The sequence below is a fragment of the Alosa pseudoharengus genome, unplaced genomic scaffold (genome assembly GCF_046254945.1).
Source record: "Alosa pseudoharengus isolate Yale_2024_CS ecotype anadromous, Long Island Sound unplaced genomic scaffold, YU_APseudo_1.1 YU_APseudo_1.1_scf_1, whole genome shotgun sequence".
Lineage (NCBI taxonomy): Eukaryota > Metazoa > Chordata > Actinopteri > Clupeiformes > Clupeidae > Alosa > Alosa pseudoharengus.
This window is the reverse complement of record NW_027468564.1, coordinates 18,983,184-18,998,217: the sequence shown is the minus strand read 5'-3', so window position 1 is coordinate 18,998,217 and position 15,034 is coordinate 18,983,184. Positions and strand designations below refer to the sequence as shown.

At 42.7% G+C, this 15,034-nt stretch overlaps 1 protein-coding gene across 1 annotated transcript in view; it reads left to right on the top strand.

Moving 5' to 3' along the window:
* The window catches only part of LOC143122480 (guanylate-binding protein 3-like), a 103,643-nt gene that overhangs the window by 78,366 nt on the left and 10,243 nt on the right, over window positions 1–15,034 (top strand). The window contains exons 8-9 of the mRNA XM_076283272.1: window positions 11,258–11,470; window positions 11,579–11,681. Coding sequence (XP_076139387.1) covers window positions 11,258–11,470; window positions 11,579–11,681 — 316 coding nt within the window. The remainder of the gene's footprint in view (window positions 1–11,257; window positions 11,471–11,578; window positions 11,682–15,034) is intronic.

The following is a 15,034-nucleotide window of genomic DNA, read 5'->3' as shown; positions in this document are numbered from 1 at the left end:
GTCTGCTCTCAGTTTTACAGTGAATCCTATGTAAAGGTTTGAAAGGAACTTCAGCTTCAGACTTTCTCTTGGGAAACTGTTAGGCCTATTCATCTTCTCTAGCCTAATGTAGCTGGCTAGACCATGTCATTGCCACACACACAAGTGGGGGCAGAATTGGAAATGTGTCATAGAGTGACAATACATTGGTTGATTTGGTTAAAAAGTCACAGGTTAGGTTATTGGTTATTATTGTAATGATGCTATTCATAAATAATGAGCTGTAAAGTAACTCAGACTTTAACAAAAACATTTTTTTAAAGGATATTGACTAATTATAGTTATCGTCAAAATCACAAAAAATATCGAGATATTATTTTTTGTCCATATCGCCCACCCCTATACTATACTATTCATTCACCTGTTCGAGCGAACTTCATCACCTCTGTACATGATCCGAAGTAGTGATCATGGTTGTTGTGATAAGGGCAGTAAGGCTGGAACTTATGCTTATTTTTAACTCATTGAGTGCCAAAAACGTAATATTAAGTTTTTCCTTCCCATGCGTTGAGTGCCAAAAACGTAATATTACGTTTTTAGCTTTTTTTTTTAATTACGAAACTAGACACTCTAATACACCTTATATGTGATTTTGGGAACTCTGTGATGAATAGAAATGAACTATATGACGATCGTGAAACTCATGAAAACGGACAATCTGGACATTTTATCTGGACATTTTATCATAACTCGGTTGCCGCTTTGGGTCGAATCAGTGACGCATGCACGTCAGGTCAAAACCAGGCCATTTTCGTGGGTCTATCACGAGGTGGCAGTCTCGCCAGGTCTCACTGATCACTTCCCGGAATGTTTACACGAGTAAGTAACAGGCAACACTTCATATTTCATGAAAGACGTTTATCTCCATTTCTAGAAAAAAACAGCGATTTTGATGAAAACTAGCCACTGTTTAGCTTGGGATTTCTCAGGAACGGAGGCGTGTAGAAATACACGGTTTGCACGCACTGAGAGCTTAAAGTCTGATCTTTTAATCGAGCTATTGTACGTGTTCATAGCTATAACACAGAATATGCCGTGGCTGTACACAAATCATCAGCAATGGTCTAGATTGCTGGCACTCTAGGACAAAGCTCCCGAAAACAGCTTGGCATTCAATGAGTTAAAGGGAGGCTTCTTACCCTCTTTGCAAACAGGTTCCTTCCTTTCCCACTAGACAGAAGTCAACTGCTGCACCACGCTCCTGGCCCATGCCTTCCCTCGTAGCCAGGCCGACAGGTGTTGAAGAGTGTATGTTCTCGTGGTCCCATCCTTCAGGTAGCCTTGAGCATAGCAGTGCTCTACAAATTCATCACAATATGAAGGGGGCAATTTACCCAGAAGCTTGTCTACATGTGAGCCACACTTTAGTTCACTGCCATTCTTCCCCTCTACTGACTAACAGCCCAATAAGAGAACTAACAGCAAGAGCAAATTCTTGAAAGGCAGCATTATCGCCCATCTTGATAGGCAAGGGGGGGTTTAAAATGCTGCTGATCTCATTCTGGACTAGCTGGCGAGGTTGTCCGTATATCGTTCTCAGAGCAGCAAGGGCGGATGTATAGGGTCTCTGGCATACATATGTGACTTAGCTAGTCCATAGGCACTCGGGAGCTTTAAAAGGTCAAGAATATGCCGATGCAACTAACAGCTTCATCAGGTCAGTTCCTTTCTCGGGTAATGGTGATGGCCCGACATTGTTTGGAGCCGCTGGGCATGCGGGAGGTGCTGGAGATGGCTTCCGGGGCCCTGAAGGTTGTAGAACTGACTCGTCACCATCAGAAGTTGCGGGGCTCAATGGAGATTTGGGACACGGCTCATGCACCCTGGGAGAGTTTGAGTACACTGGAGTCACACGAACTGGCCCTTCCTCACGAGATGTTAGACGCACTGGCGGCTCCATCAGTGGCTCCCCACCGCTGGAATATGCCAGAGGCACGGGAGGCACATACGATCCTTCATCCTGTCGTGGGTATCTCACCTTCGCTTCAGTCTGTGGAAGCTGACGGAAAGGTGATTGAGAAAGCGTCGGGCTCTGATCTTGCGCTGTCGTGCCAATGGAGATGGTATGGACATGACGAGATAGAGAAGGGTGGAGATCCTCTGTGGGAAATGAGCTGAGATGTAGGGCAGGCCCTGGTCTCAGTTGCGGCCCACCCGGCTGCTGAATAGTCCAGGAGGGGCGGATGCCCGCCTGCTGCTCTGTCTCACTCTCCTCCTTGATCAGAGCTGCAACCAGCCAAGCTTCTTCCAACTCTCGTCTCGCTTTACGCAGCCTTCTCTCCTCCTGCAGCCTCTTGGTAATCCCCTCTCTTTCTTGTAGAGCCTGGCGTGTCTGTTCATCCAGCTGCTGGTACCTCATATCCACTTCTCACTCTTCTTATTTGCTTCTCCAACTCTTCCAAGGCCAGGAGCTTCCTCCTCTCCTCCAGTTTGGCTACTTGTGTGTTACTGAGAGAGATTCGAGAGACTGAGTTACCGGATTTACCTCTACTATCATAAGTATAGGTGTAGGATGATTCGCTTTTACGTGCAGATGGCTTCTTTTGTTCATCAGGGTGTACTGGGGCTGGACTGTCCGGCTGGATCCACACAACCTCAGGTGAAGCCTTCAGCAAGCTAACATGTGGCTTGGTAAGGCCTGCAGTACCATAGGCAGAAGTTCTGGGAACTGTCACGAAACCTTGTGGGATCACAGCCTCACTGGATTGAACAGGAACAGCTCGACCTTCTCCACTCCCTGGGGGCTCATGAAGCTCTGCCGATGGCTCTGCGGGTTCTCGAGGTGGATCTGGATCAGCTCTGTCCACTCGCTCTTGTGAAGAGGGGGGACCAAGTTAATGGCTAAAGTAGTACGGGGGTGCGGCTGGAGCTCATTGGGACAGTGTAGAGGTCTGGTGGTTTCCTTACTCTCCGAGGGCGTGGACCGGTCACAGTGGTATCACCTGGCTCCGGTTCATGGCTGGTCGCATCTGGTCGCTGGAGACAACCTTCTTCGTCTGGCCTCTCTGCCTCCAACCCATTACCTGACATCGTCTCTCAGAGTTTAGCGATGGTCACCACAAAGGGTGTATTTATTAAGTTTTTTTTTCTTCTTCTTGGCTGGTTATGCTGTCGTGCGTGTATGTGTGCTGTAACAAGAACAAAGGAGCAATCAGCACACAACAAGCTATAGCAGTTTGAATCAAACTCAACTAAATCTAACTTTGGTCATTTGGCCCCAAAGGCCATCCACAATTACAAATCATATATCCCTTAAAGGAACACGCCACCCAAAATCAGTAGTGATATATGTTCTTACCGTAACTTTCACGAGTTGAGTCGTACCTCTCCCGTGTCGGTAGGTGCACTCAAACGCTCTGTCGCGCGGCGCAAATGTGTTAGCATGTTGCTATGCTAGCGGGCTCTGCCGTGGCCATAGAGAGAGGCACATAGCAGTATTCAAACACCTCCACGTTTTACCTACTTAAATACAGTTGCACGAGTAGTTGATGAAAAATGTTAGGGCACACAACATGAAACGTGACGATTTTCCAGGCGAATAAACAGGAGAACTACAATGTGTGGCGCAATAGCACTTGGGAGTACTTCGACCTAGCGTGGTAATATTATTAACACCTAATTGTAGATCCTATCCACCACAGAGTTTAGAATCCATGCTGGATCGACCCTCAGCCTCTCCCTCCCCTCTGAGCGAGAGAGAGGCACACACACTAGAGATGCGCTGATGGGCTATTATTTCAACCATAACTGCATAGCAAAACTTATCATCCATCAGCCATCCATCAGCACCAAAGTTTGTTGACCAATTTTCAAAACCGCGCCCGCCCACCATCCGTTGGTTGTTTTAATGTAGGCTATATGGGTGATGCAGCGCTGCTGACGTGAGGCTAGAAAGCCCTTGCCTGTTCTAGAAAGACTGATCTAATGCAGCAAATATATTAAAAGGCTAAAGTCGTACATTGGCTAGGCCTATCCCCAGAATATCAGCAGCAAACTCAGTCTCTGTCGCGCAAAACAGTCTCCAAATAAAACGCACATCGGCATGTTGCCTATTCTGCCAGCTTGTGACAATTATATCGTCCAAAATGCTTGATTGCATTGCATTCTCCACATTTTTAGCTAATTTTTCATGTAGCCTACCACATCAGCATTTTTGTTCAGTGAATCTTTTGTAAATTGCTTTACAATTACCGTCGGGCCTATAGGCCTATTGCCTGGCTTGCCTCAGCTTCGGTCACGTCCTTTTACAATTTTATCATTGTAATAAAAAACGCAATTTGCCACATATTTTCAGCATGCTCCTGGCCTACTAATTAATGCCTATTGTACTTTATTTTTTGCAAAAAGAAAGAAATCCTTGATAAAATAACAAGTGATTCACATTATAGGCTACTTTACACACTGTTATGTCAGGTTGACTGACAAGCCTGTTCTGAAGACTCCCATTCATTTTGACTGCACGAGCGCGTCTTTTTCAGACAGACATCGCAATTCATTTTATAGCAGGCCATCGGACAAATATGACGCCTCGATATTAAAGAAACTCCGACTCCATTAGCCTAATTCTGAAAGTCCACCGCACAACAGTGCAACGTGCATGTTCACATTTTTAGTAACAACCGCCAAACTTGCTTGCTTGCCTTACACATCTAAGTTTTCCGACTATTTTTCTTACCTTCTTTTTCCGCTGTGGATGTTATTGAGTTTGTAGAAGTTTTAGCTCTTACGTTCTGAACATCTCGCACTGCCATCGCCCGATGTCATTTCTGAGTCATATCACTCTTTCTCTCTTTTAAATGCCTATTCCCTGAATGGTAGGCTACAATTATTATATCCTAGGCTAATATCTAAACAAAATAACCCAGGCAGTCTCATCTAGGATATAACACAGGTTGAAGTCAACGTCAAGTTGGTTCTATTTAGGGAGGTGAATGTGTGTAAACATCTGTAGATGACTCAGAAATGACATCGGAAGACAAGGAGTGGATAGTGGCAGAGGCAAGCCGTAGTCTGCTGACAAGGGCCCGACGGTAATTGTAAAGCAATTTACAAAAGATTCACTGAACAAAAATGCTGATGTGGTACATGAAAATTTAGCTAAAAATGTGGAGAATGCAATGCAATCAAGCATTTTGGACGATATAATTGTCACAAGCTGGCAGAATAGGCAACATGCCGATGTGCGTTTTATTTGGAGACTGTTTTGCGCGACAGAGACTGAGTTTGCTGCTGATATTCTGGGGATAGGCCTAGCCAATGTACGACTTTAGCCTTTTAATATATTTGCTGCATTAGATCAGTCTTTCTAGAACAGGCAAGGGCTTTCTAGCCTCACGTCAGCAGCGCTGCATCACCCATATAGCCTACATTAAAACAACCAACGGATGGTGGGCGGGCGCGGTTTTGAAAATTGGTCAACAAACTTTGGTGCTGATGGATGGCTGATGGATGATAAGTTTTGCTATGCAGTTATGGTTGAAATAATAGCCCATCAGCGAATCTCTAGTGTGTGTGCCTCTCTCTCGCTCAGAGGGGAGGGAGAGGCTGAGGGTCGATCCAGCATGGATTCTAAACTCTGTGGTGGATAGGATTTACAATTAGGTGTTAATTAATATTACTACTAATTAGTGCTGTCAAACGATTAACAATTTTAATCACGATTAATCGCTGAATTCCTATAGTTAATCACGATTAATCACATATTTTATCGCATGATTAAAATTCTATTATTTTGCATTTCTGAACTTTCCAGGAGTCCATGTTAATAATATAAAGCAATTATTGTGTATCTTGATTAGAATTCAAATGAAAGCAAAGCAAATTACTTCATTAACTTAACTTTAAGACGTAGGTCTATTTGATTATTTCAAATCAAATTTCAAAAGATGTGCAGCAGATCTGAGGCAACACATTATATTCTTCAGAAATATAGCTAATAAAGGGCATAACAAACATAAAATACTATATTCATTATCTTTGAGTTCAGTTGAAAATAAGGAACTTTTCGACATGAGTGCACTGCCATTTTATAGGCCTACAGTCTATGGTGCACTGTCACTTGCCACACACATCAGCGCCGAAGTTTTTAAAACGCAAACACTGGATGAACAATGGATTTTATGGAGCGGCGTCGACCAAATATAACTGAATCGTGATTTACACAGCGGCAAAGTGTGATGCTGGTGTGCAGAGTTGTATTGAAAAGAATGGAATCTAATGTAGCCTACAGTAGCCTAAATGAATGTCGAAAGCAGAGTGCATCGCACTCATGTCGGCATCGGTGTCCACAGCAATTTAAAACACCATTCAGCTGACCGGGAGTTCAGAACTGCGTTGGTGTTTATTGTACGAATCTACTCTTTGGCCGGCTCGTAAGCCCAAACAAGTGTGTGCAGCATGCCTTTACGTAGCCTACTAAAGGCGCATCATCATAAAGATACATTTAATTTGCATCACGCCCCATTTTAGCGGAAAACAAGTTAACATACATATATCATTGATTCTAATGGGAAAGACAGATACCGGTAGCCTAATCACACCTTGACGTTACATCTAGTTATTAATTTACAGGACATTGCATCATTTTACTAACACGGCAGTTATAAAGAATTATGTGTATGTAACTTACTCATGTCGAAACGATGTAGGCTACATTACAACCCATGCAGCACGTCCTAGCTACACTTACCATATCCCATGGAAAACGGTTAACTTGCTAGCTAACTGTGGAACTTCAGTATAACAGGCATAGCCAATTATCTCACCTAGTTGTAGGAAAAAGGCTACGTTCATATTACAAGTGATAGAATTAATGTGTGACTTATGTTTATGTTATGACATGTAAAGTTAAGCTTGGCAAACTTAGTTATAGTCAGCCACGGGGAGTTTGACTGTGCCTACATTCGTGACACTCCTGTTAGTAGGCTAAACTGGAAAGAGCTAAAAATAGGAACATAATGGTCACATTAATCCCATAAACACACAGATAACTCTTACACCAACCTTATTTTATGCCTTTTATTCACGTTTGTTTCAAGATTTAGTAAGTATAACCCCTTTTCGCTCCCCACTTCTATGCAGCATAGGTTTCCATTATCCAAAATCCCGACCCTTTCCCCTAAAAGGGGGCGTGTACGCAGCACGGTCTAGCTAGAGCCAGTGTGGTGTTGTAGTTGTTTTAACTTTACTAGTTGTTGCAACAGCTTGTGAAAAAACTACAAAGTTTGTTACACCAAAAAGAACGTTAATCTCGCGATAAAAAAATTGACGCTGTTAAAATAGGTTTACGTTAACGCCGTTAATAACGCGTTTAACTGACAGCACTACTACTAATACTACTAGGTCGAAGTACTCCCAAGTGCTATTGCGCCAGACATTGTATTTCTCCTGTTTATTCGCTTGGAAAATCGTCACGTTTCATGTTGTGTGACCTTACACATTTTTAATCAACTACTTGTGCAACTGTATTTAAGTAGGGAAAACATGGATGTGTTTGATTAATGCCATCTTACTCCCTCTATGGCTACGGCAGAGCCCGTTAGCATAGCAACATGCTAACACATTTGTGCCGCGCGCCAGAGCGTTTGAGTGCACATACCGACGCGGGAGAGGTATGACTCAACTCGTGAAAGTTAAGGTAAGAACATATATTACCACTGATTTTGGGTGGCGTGTTCCTTTAACTTAGTTTAGTCTCCTCAATGTAGCCTACTATGTTGTGATAAGACCTTGGCAGAGTTAACTTCAATGCAGCAGTTTTGAAAAAAATTGCGCTGCATGGTCACGATGCTAAGCGGATTTAGTAGCAATTTAGCCAGACGTCTTCTATGCAATGCTTCTACTGTATGTGGCAACAACAAGCCTTCAACAATCGTGAGTATTTTGTTAAATGCACATGCAGAGGAGGGGCAGCGGGCTACGAGAGAGAGCGGGGCGGGGCAAGGAAAGGCTGCGTGCGTAAAAAGCGCAGCTCAATGCAAGGATTTGATCTTATATTTAATTTAAACTCAATTAAATTAAATTAAACATAGAATATTAATCTGTGGCGGCCGGTTTTGATTTCATGGCGCCCCGCCACAGATTAGTCAATGTATGGGAAACACTGCCATGCATTTCTATGGAGGATTTTTTGAGTGCTGTGTCTCTTCATTAGAAAGTCTGGTTATATCCCCTGCCTAATAATTAGTGACAGGTGTGTCTGTGCAACATAAGGGAGTCGCAGCTGTAGGCAATTCGGGCCAATCATGGGGTATGGAGCGAGCGAGTGAGGCTTTTGTACAGCTAATGGCGGCCTTACATTGTACGATTTTGGTCTGTTTTCACAGTCGGCGACTAAATTTCCAAAGTCGGACAGAAATCATGGGAGTTGTACTGGAATCGCGGCGCGCTCCCGTCAACTAGATCGTTAAGTGTAAGGTGCCAATCTTAGCGGTTTTAAGTCAGTCGGAGTCAGTCTATTTCTAGTTTTGCCGTTACGACAATATCAAACATGTTTGATATTATCGCAAGTCTTTCTAGTCGTGGCTCATGCAAATAGTGACGTGAACTATAAAAACCAATAGTGACCTCTCTCCAACACCAAACAGGAAGGGGCAAAGTAGGCGACAGCTGTAGCCTATATGATTATTTGTTATTCTTATAATATTTTTCATTTCTTATACATATTTAGTCGGCTCTTCCACGTGACAGAACAACTTTATATCGGTTAGGGATGTCACGCATGAAACAATGCTGCAGAAACACGAAAATACGACTTTGAGTTTAGTAGGATATCATTTCAGTTCCTGTTTATCTATTGCACGATGGGTAATAATTTAAAGGAATCTAGTTGCAGTCTTGTAAATAGTGACCCTGCAAGATCCCTAGTCATTGCAAAATCATACTCTGTGACTTAAAACTCCACTACTTGTCTTTAGATGTGAGAGGGTCTGAAACTGTAGTCTTTCAAAAAAAAACTTTTCCAAATCCTTGCAAATCTTTCCAAAGTCTGTCAGTGTAAGGAGGGCTTAACTTGTTAAATGTAAGCCGTCAGGCATCATGTTCATTTTCACCATATCTGGTCATCTTCTCTATCATTAAAGCAACACCAAAGAATTTTCCCTCTGTTGCACGCACGCTATTTGTTTATCCAGCACCGGTTTAGCAAATAACAATGTCCTCAGACAAGGTAGAATATATTGCATGATTTTATGAAAGTACAATGCATTGCAACATCAGATGCAGTCAAATTTGTACTTTCTTATGTCTCATTAAATCAAACTAAATATCCGCTACCCGATCTGGCAAACTTACATAGTGTGGTTATAGCCGATAATAGAGGGCCGCGAAGCGAATGCAGAAGTGCCGTTCACACTTACGAGTTGATGAACCACTGAAACGATTTTGGGAACATTATTTTAAGGTACAACAAACTCTTTGCTGTTGCTTTAAGGCTATACCGTTTCAAGCAGAAACTCGAATGCTCAAAAAATGAAATAGGCCTAGGCTAGCCTAAACATTGCAACATTGAGAGTTTTTATGGAAAGAAAATGATTTACAGACCACTTTCTGCATTAAGCAACATTTCAGTGTTTGCTTTAAAACAATTCCGGCATAATTGCTTTGAAAGTTTCAGTCTCTTGACCCTGCTTTATAAATGATGTCCCGGCCAGCCAGAAAGGAAGAATGAAACAAAACGTTTTTGAATGGTTTTGTTTGCTGAAAATGCAATTGTGTTTTACAGAAGGCAGATGTAAATTGCTAGTGACAAAATACAGTATTAGCTTTCAGTGTGGTAGGATGTCTTTGTAAATTAGCCTACGTTTAATTAAAAAGTGAATAATTCTTCCTGCTTCTCCCTACAACCAGACGCTGTTGCAAATTGTGTGTTCCAGTCACTCTCTCTCTTGGTTATTGACCTCTCCTGTTGCGTCCGAGGCATTTTGATCGGTGTCTGGTTGGGAACACCCTTTGAAAATGGGCTGTGAATTAATCTTCCCCAGACCCACCCTCAGTTACAACTGAGAAGGGTCTGGTGTCAACAGGGCTACCTAACTATATCTACAAGACTTTTACTGAGGGGTTTGTTGAGATATTATTCCTAGCCTGATTTATATAGCCGTTTTATTCCTAAAAAGTCGTTTTTTAAGGCTATTTACAGTATATTCTGATTAACAGGATAACAAAAGTAAATATCCATAAATCCCTTTGTAATTTTTCCCCATCTAATACAGTGGCCTTTACTTTGAAATGGACACTTCATTTACGCATTACGTGACTGAATGGACCAAATAAAAGTCCTCTTCCTTTTCACACCAACCTCTGTTTCATCCTTTGCTTAAAATAGACCACCAGTCATGGTTACCCTTTAAACCTGAGAGAGGAGGAAAAGGGCGCGCACGGGTAGGCCCGAAACATTAGAAAATTAGCCTGGCGGGCCATCCTATATCATTGAAATGTATAGTCTGGAATCGAATCATTCACCTGCTTAATCCAAGGGGCGGGCAGAGAATTGTCTTTCAAACTGCCTAGGCATGCAATAGGCCAGCGCTACGATCATATCCGTATCCGGTCGGCAAAACGGCAAATACATCCTTCTTCGAAAGGAATGACTTAAGTGCATTGTGTTGCTCTACTTTCAAAGAAAAGCACAAGTCCAACTCCTCCAAAGTTGACGCCAACGCCGATTCAAACAACCGCTCTTCGTTCGCCATAGCCACCTTCCTTGTTGTTCACCGTCGCAGGACTGTCGTTATCCTGTTAAGCCCGCCTTAAGACTCTCTAACGAAATAGAGCGCTGTGATTGGAGAACATCCACGTGTTAAGCCAAAAGAAATTCCTATGGTTCGATACTAGACGTACAGGCTGAGCAAATTAATTTGCTGCCGCTAGGGTGCGTCTGGATTTCTAGGCTATTAGAAAATAGATTAAAAATAGGATTTCGGTCCCTTCCAGTAAAAAAAAAGTCATCCAGTTTAAGTGTTTCAGTTGACTTGATGTCAGATTCTTGATTCAAACGTCCCTACCAAGGCAGGCTACTTGCTGTAGGGTTTAATATTTTTCTCGAAAATTAGATGAATTAGATATAAAAAAAAGTTTGTGTAAAAAAAATGTATGCACAATAGCACAAATTTAATAAGATAACACCTAATTTGCACATATAATTATGGTATCTACAGTATTGGTTGTATGTTTTCTATGCGATTTCTAGCAATGTATGCTGTGGCTCCCCCTCTAAAAGGAGAAAGTGGCAAAGCTCTATGATCAGCTGATCAATGAGAACATGGACGCCTCTGAGAAGCTGTGCCGGAAGCTTCTCTCTGATCTTTATTCACCAATAGCTGCCAACATTCAGCAGGGCATCTATTCCAAGCCAGGCGGGTACGAGATCTACTGCCGCGACCGAGACGCCATGGTGGCCAAGTACCGGCAGGATGACAAGAAGGGCATGAAGGTGAATGACAGATAAAGTGTTTGCATATGTTTTTGTGGTATATTGAATTCAATGCCAGGACTGAGTGTGTGTGTGTGTGTGTGTGTACTGTTCCTGTCTTGTCCCCAGGGAGAGGAGATGCTGAAGGAGTTTCTTCAGGAGAGGAGTGCTGAGGCCAACGCCATCCTGAAGGCTGACGAGAGACTCACCGAGGCCGACAAGAAAATGGCTGGTAAGATGGTCATTTCAGATAATCAGAGAAAAACTCTGTACTGTGTACCTTTTGTGAAACTGTCACAATCCAGTCCAGGTTCATGTTTCTTGTGTTTTTATGTTCCTGCCATGTAGTGATGTCCATGTTCTTTTCACTTCCTGTTGTGCCTTGGTTACTTCCTGCGCCCTGTACCATGTGTTCCTTGTCATGTACTTTGGTTACTTCCGGTGTCCTTTACAGGTTCAGATCATGGAGGTATTATAACTGGAGAGAGTGATGAAGTCCCACCCTCCATACAAATGAATGGTGGAGGCTAGGCTAGGAAATCCGGCCAATTCATAGTCAACGCCATATTGAACACTGGGGCTCGGATCCAGTGCCTGACCATGCGCCAAGTTCCAAAGCTGGAAATGACGCATGGACCAACGTCGAGTGTTATTGGATATTCTGTAAAAAGAGAATTGTCCTCCAGTTCAGAGGGTGGCGATAATGCACATACATTGCTTGCCACATAACAAGAAGAATAAAAACTTGCTCGGGAACGCGAGTGGAGTCCGAGTGGAGTCACTCTAAAGCGCAACTTAATTTCATAGGTTCCTCAAGAAATATGCACTGAGTAAAGTTTGGCTGTAGCCGTCGAATACGTACCCGCCCATCAACATGTACGTGCATGAGAGCTCGTGCCAAACTTGGACTTTCGTGCACGGAGCCAAATGCTCCAAATGCTCCATGCGGCGCCATACTTGAAAATGGCGTATGCTAACATGCCGAAGCTAATCTGCACGCTCTTGACCCCCTGGTTCAGATCATTTGTCTTTTTGTCCATCCTCTCTTCCTTCCTTCCTTTTTTGGGGAGACTGGGATGTAGGTGGACCGTTTAAAGATCTGCTGAGCCGCTGGCACCAGTCTTCACGCAGATCTTTAAACGGTCCCTGGAGCTGTGTGAAGTGTCCTCCTGCTTCAAATGCTCCACCATCATTCCCAGTCCCCATCAGTCCCCACAAAAAAAGCAAAGGAATAAAAGACAGCCGGTCCATCCAGTGGTGCAGTCTAAGCCTAAAAATGTCATATGAACATGGACTATTCTCACTTATTGACCCTGGTAATGAGGTAATGTTTGACAGTTCTCGAGACATGAATGAATACGTATTACACAAATAGTGAACAACAGACATGATCTTTAAAAAAAAAAAAAGTTTTGTATGGAAGTTCATGATAATTCCAGCATAAATAGGTCTATCTACTAGTTTATTGTCACAAATAAATGCCTACGAACTTGTTTGAAACCAAAACAGATGTGGGAGGGAACTTTTTACCTTGACAGACATCGGAAGGAACTTTTTACCTTGGCAGCTTGGACCAATGAATGCACAATTCTGACTGAAACCACTTCCGCGTAGGATACTCTTGTGTTTCCTCACGCATCGGGCCTTCCACTATGGAAGCATATGTGTAGCTTAATTCAAATGAGAATGCAATCTGCAATATGCAATTCAAAAAGACATTACATTATGCAATTGCCAAGTCATTATGTAGTCATTTAATATTGCAATTTGCAATAATTTCCAACAAATTGTATTTTAATCTGCAAAGTGACAATGCAATCCTAAAATCAATTTGAATAATTTTGGTTAAAAAATAGAATAAACATGGATTGAATTGCATTCCATTTTGCCATGGTACTTCAGTCTTAAATTCAAATGGCAATTCATTTTGCATTTCAATTTTCCATATTCAGTTTCATCAATTCGTTTTGCAATTTAATATTCAAAGTGCAATGTAGGATTGCATTTTGAAAACATATTTGGCAAAACTGACAATGCCAGCCTGAAAACAATTTGGATTATTTTGGGCAAAACGTTTTTGCCATCGTTTTGAGGCCCCGTGATTGCATTGCACTTTGTCACGCTCTTTGTGTTGCAAAATGCAAATGGCCATTCAATCTGTAATCTGTCAAGTCACTCGTCAAGGCGGGAACTAGGCCAGGTCACTTCCGTGTTTACATCTTACCCAGTTAGCGTTTGCAATGGAGGAGTTTGCAGCTGCACTAAGGTCTCTGGCCGATAATGTAGAACACCACCGTGTCAACGAATCTGACTCAACGGACAGATTACTGAAAATGGACGACAGAATGGGCTATCTAGCCCTACTTGTCCGATTTCATGTCAACCTGGTCCGTTCAAAGATTTCTGAGGCCTTACAGCTAATGGGCGCTAGCCGGTGGGGAGACATTCTTTGGATATACCACTGGAGGGAATAGAGGGTTACCTCTCCTATGAGGGAGATCGCGGAGCTCTTTGGAGTTCACAGGACAAGTAGGGCTAGATCGCCCCCTCTGTCGTCCATTGTCGTTAGTTAGGCTAAAACTCACACAGCCTGTCCTTGCCCTGCTCACACACACACACACACACAAAGGAGACTCCCCTCCATGGTCTGGCTAGCCTCATAAGCGGACCGGGGGCCCACGGCTGTCACGACCGCAAAGGAGGCCCACGTTTGGCCAAATCTATCTCGCTGAATTGTTGTATACGATGCTTATTTGTAGGCTACTGATTGCTGGGGGTGATTGCTGGGGGGAGGGGGTGCTACTAAAGATGCTGCTGGTTAGACAGGCAAATTTATCAGCAGCAACATAAGAGCCTTAATAATGTAAGAACACAGCTGGGTCTCGCGGACACTAGGCCTACTCACAGTCACGGTTAACATTATTCATCAACAGTGACATGATATGTTTGCGCCGCCAACACTCAGAGTTAGTTGTGCTCATTCTTGCTCGTCCAGAGTTAATTGTGCTTATCCTTGCTATATATTTTGTTTTGTTTTCTTTGTGTTTCGGAAGTATTTCAACCTTATTTCGTCAGTGTATGAAGCACAGCAATGGTTGTTATAGCAACCATAGACTCTGAACAGGACGGTAGACTACCAAGCAAACACTTAGACTAAAGTCTATGGCAAGGTCTGAATGTAAATGGACAATACTGTTCAAGTGTTTTCTTTATTTCCTATTTCTCTCAATTTTAACTTAATATATCACCACAAAAACAGGAAATATGTCATAAAGTCACAGTGCATTGAATGAATGGTCTGAAACTTCTCAGGTTAACATATATTATGATTATGATGATATCCAGACACCCAATGGGCCTGCCTGGCATACCGCTACCACCTGACCAAGCAGGAAAATGTGCCAGAAATTGGCAATGCCTTTATTGATTGGTCTGAAACTTTACAAAATATTGTGATGATATTCACATGTGTAATTTACATGCCTAGCATAGTGCCACCATCTGGCCAAGCAGGGAATGTTCCAAAAATGTTCAAGGCTTTGATGGATTGATCTGATACTTTACAAAATATTGGATATTATGATT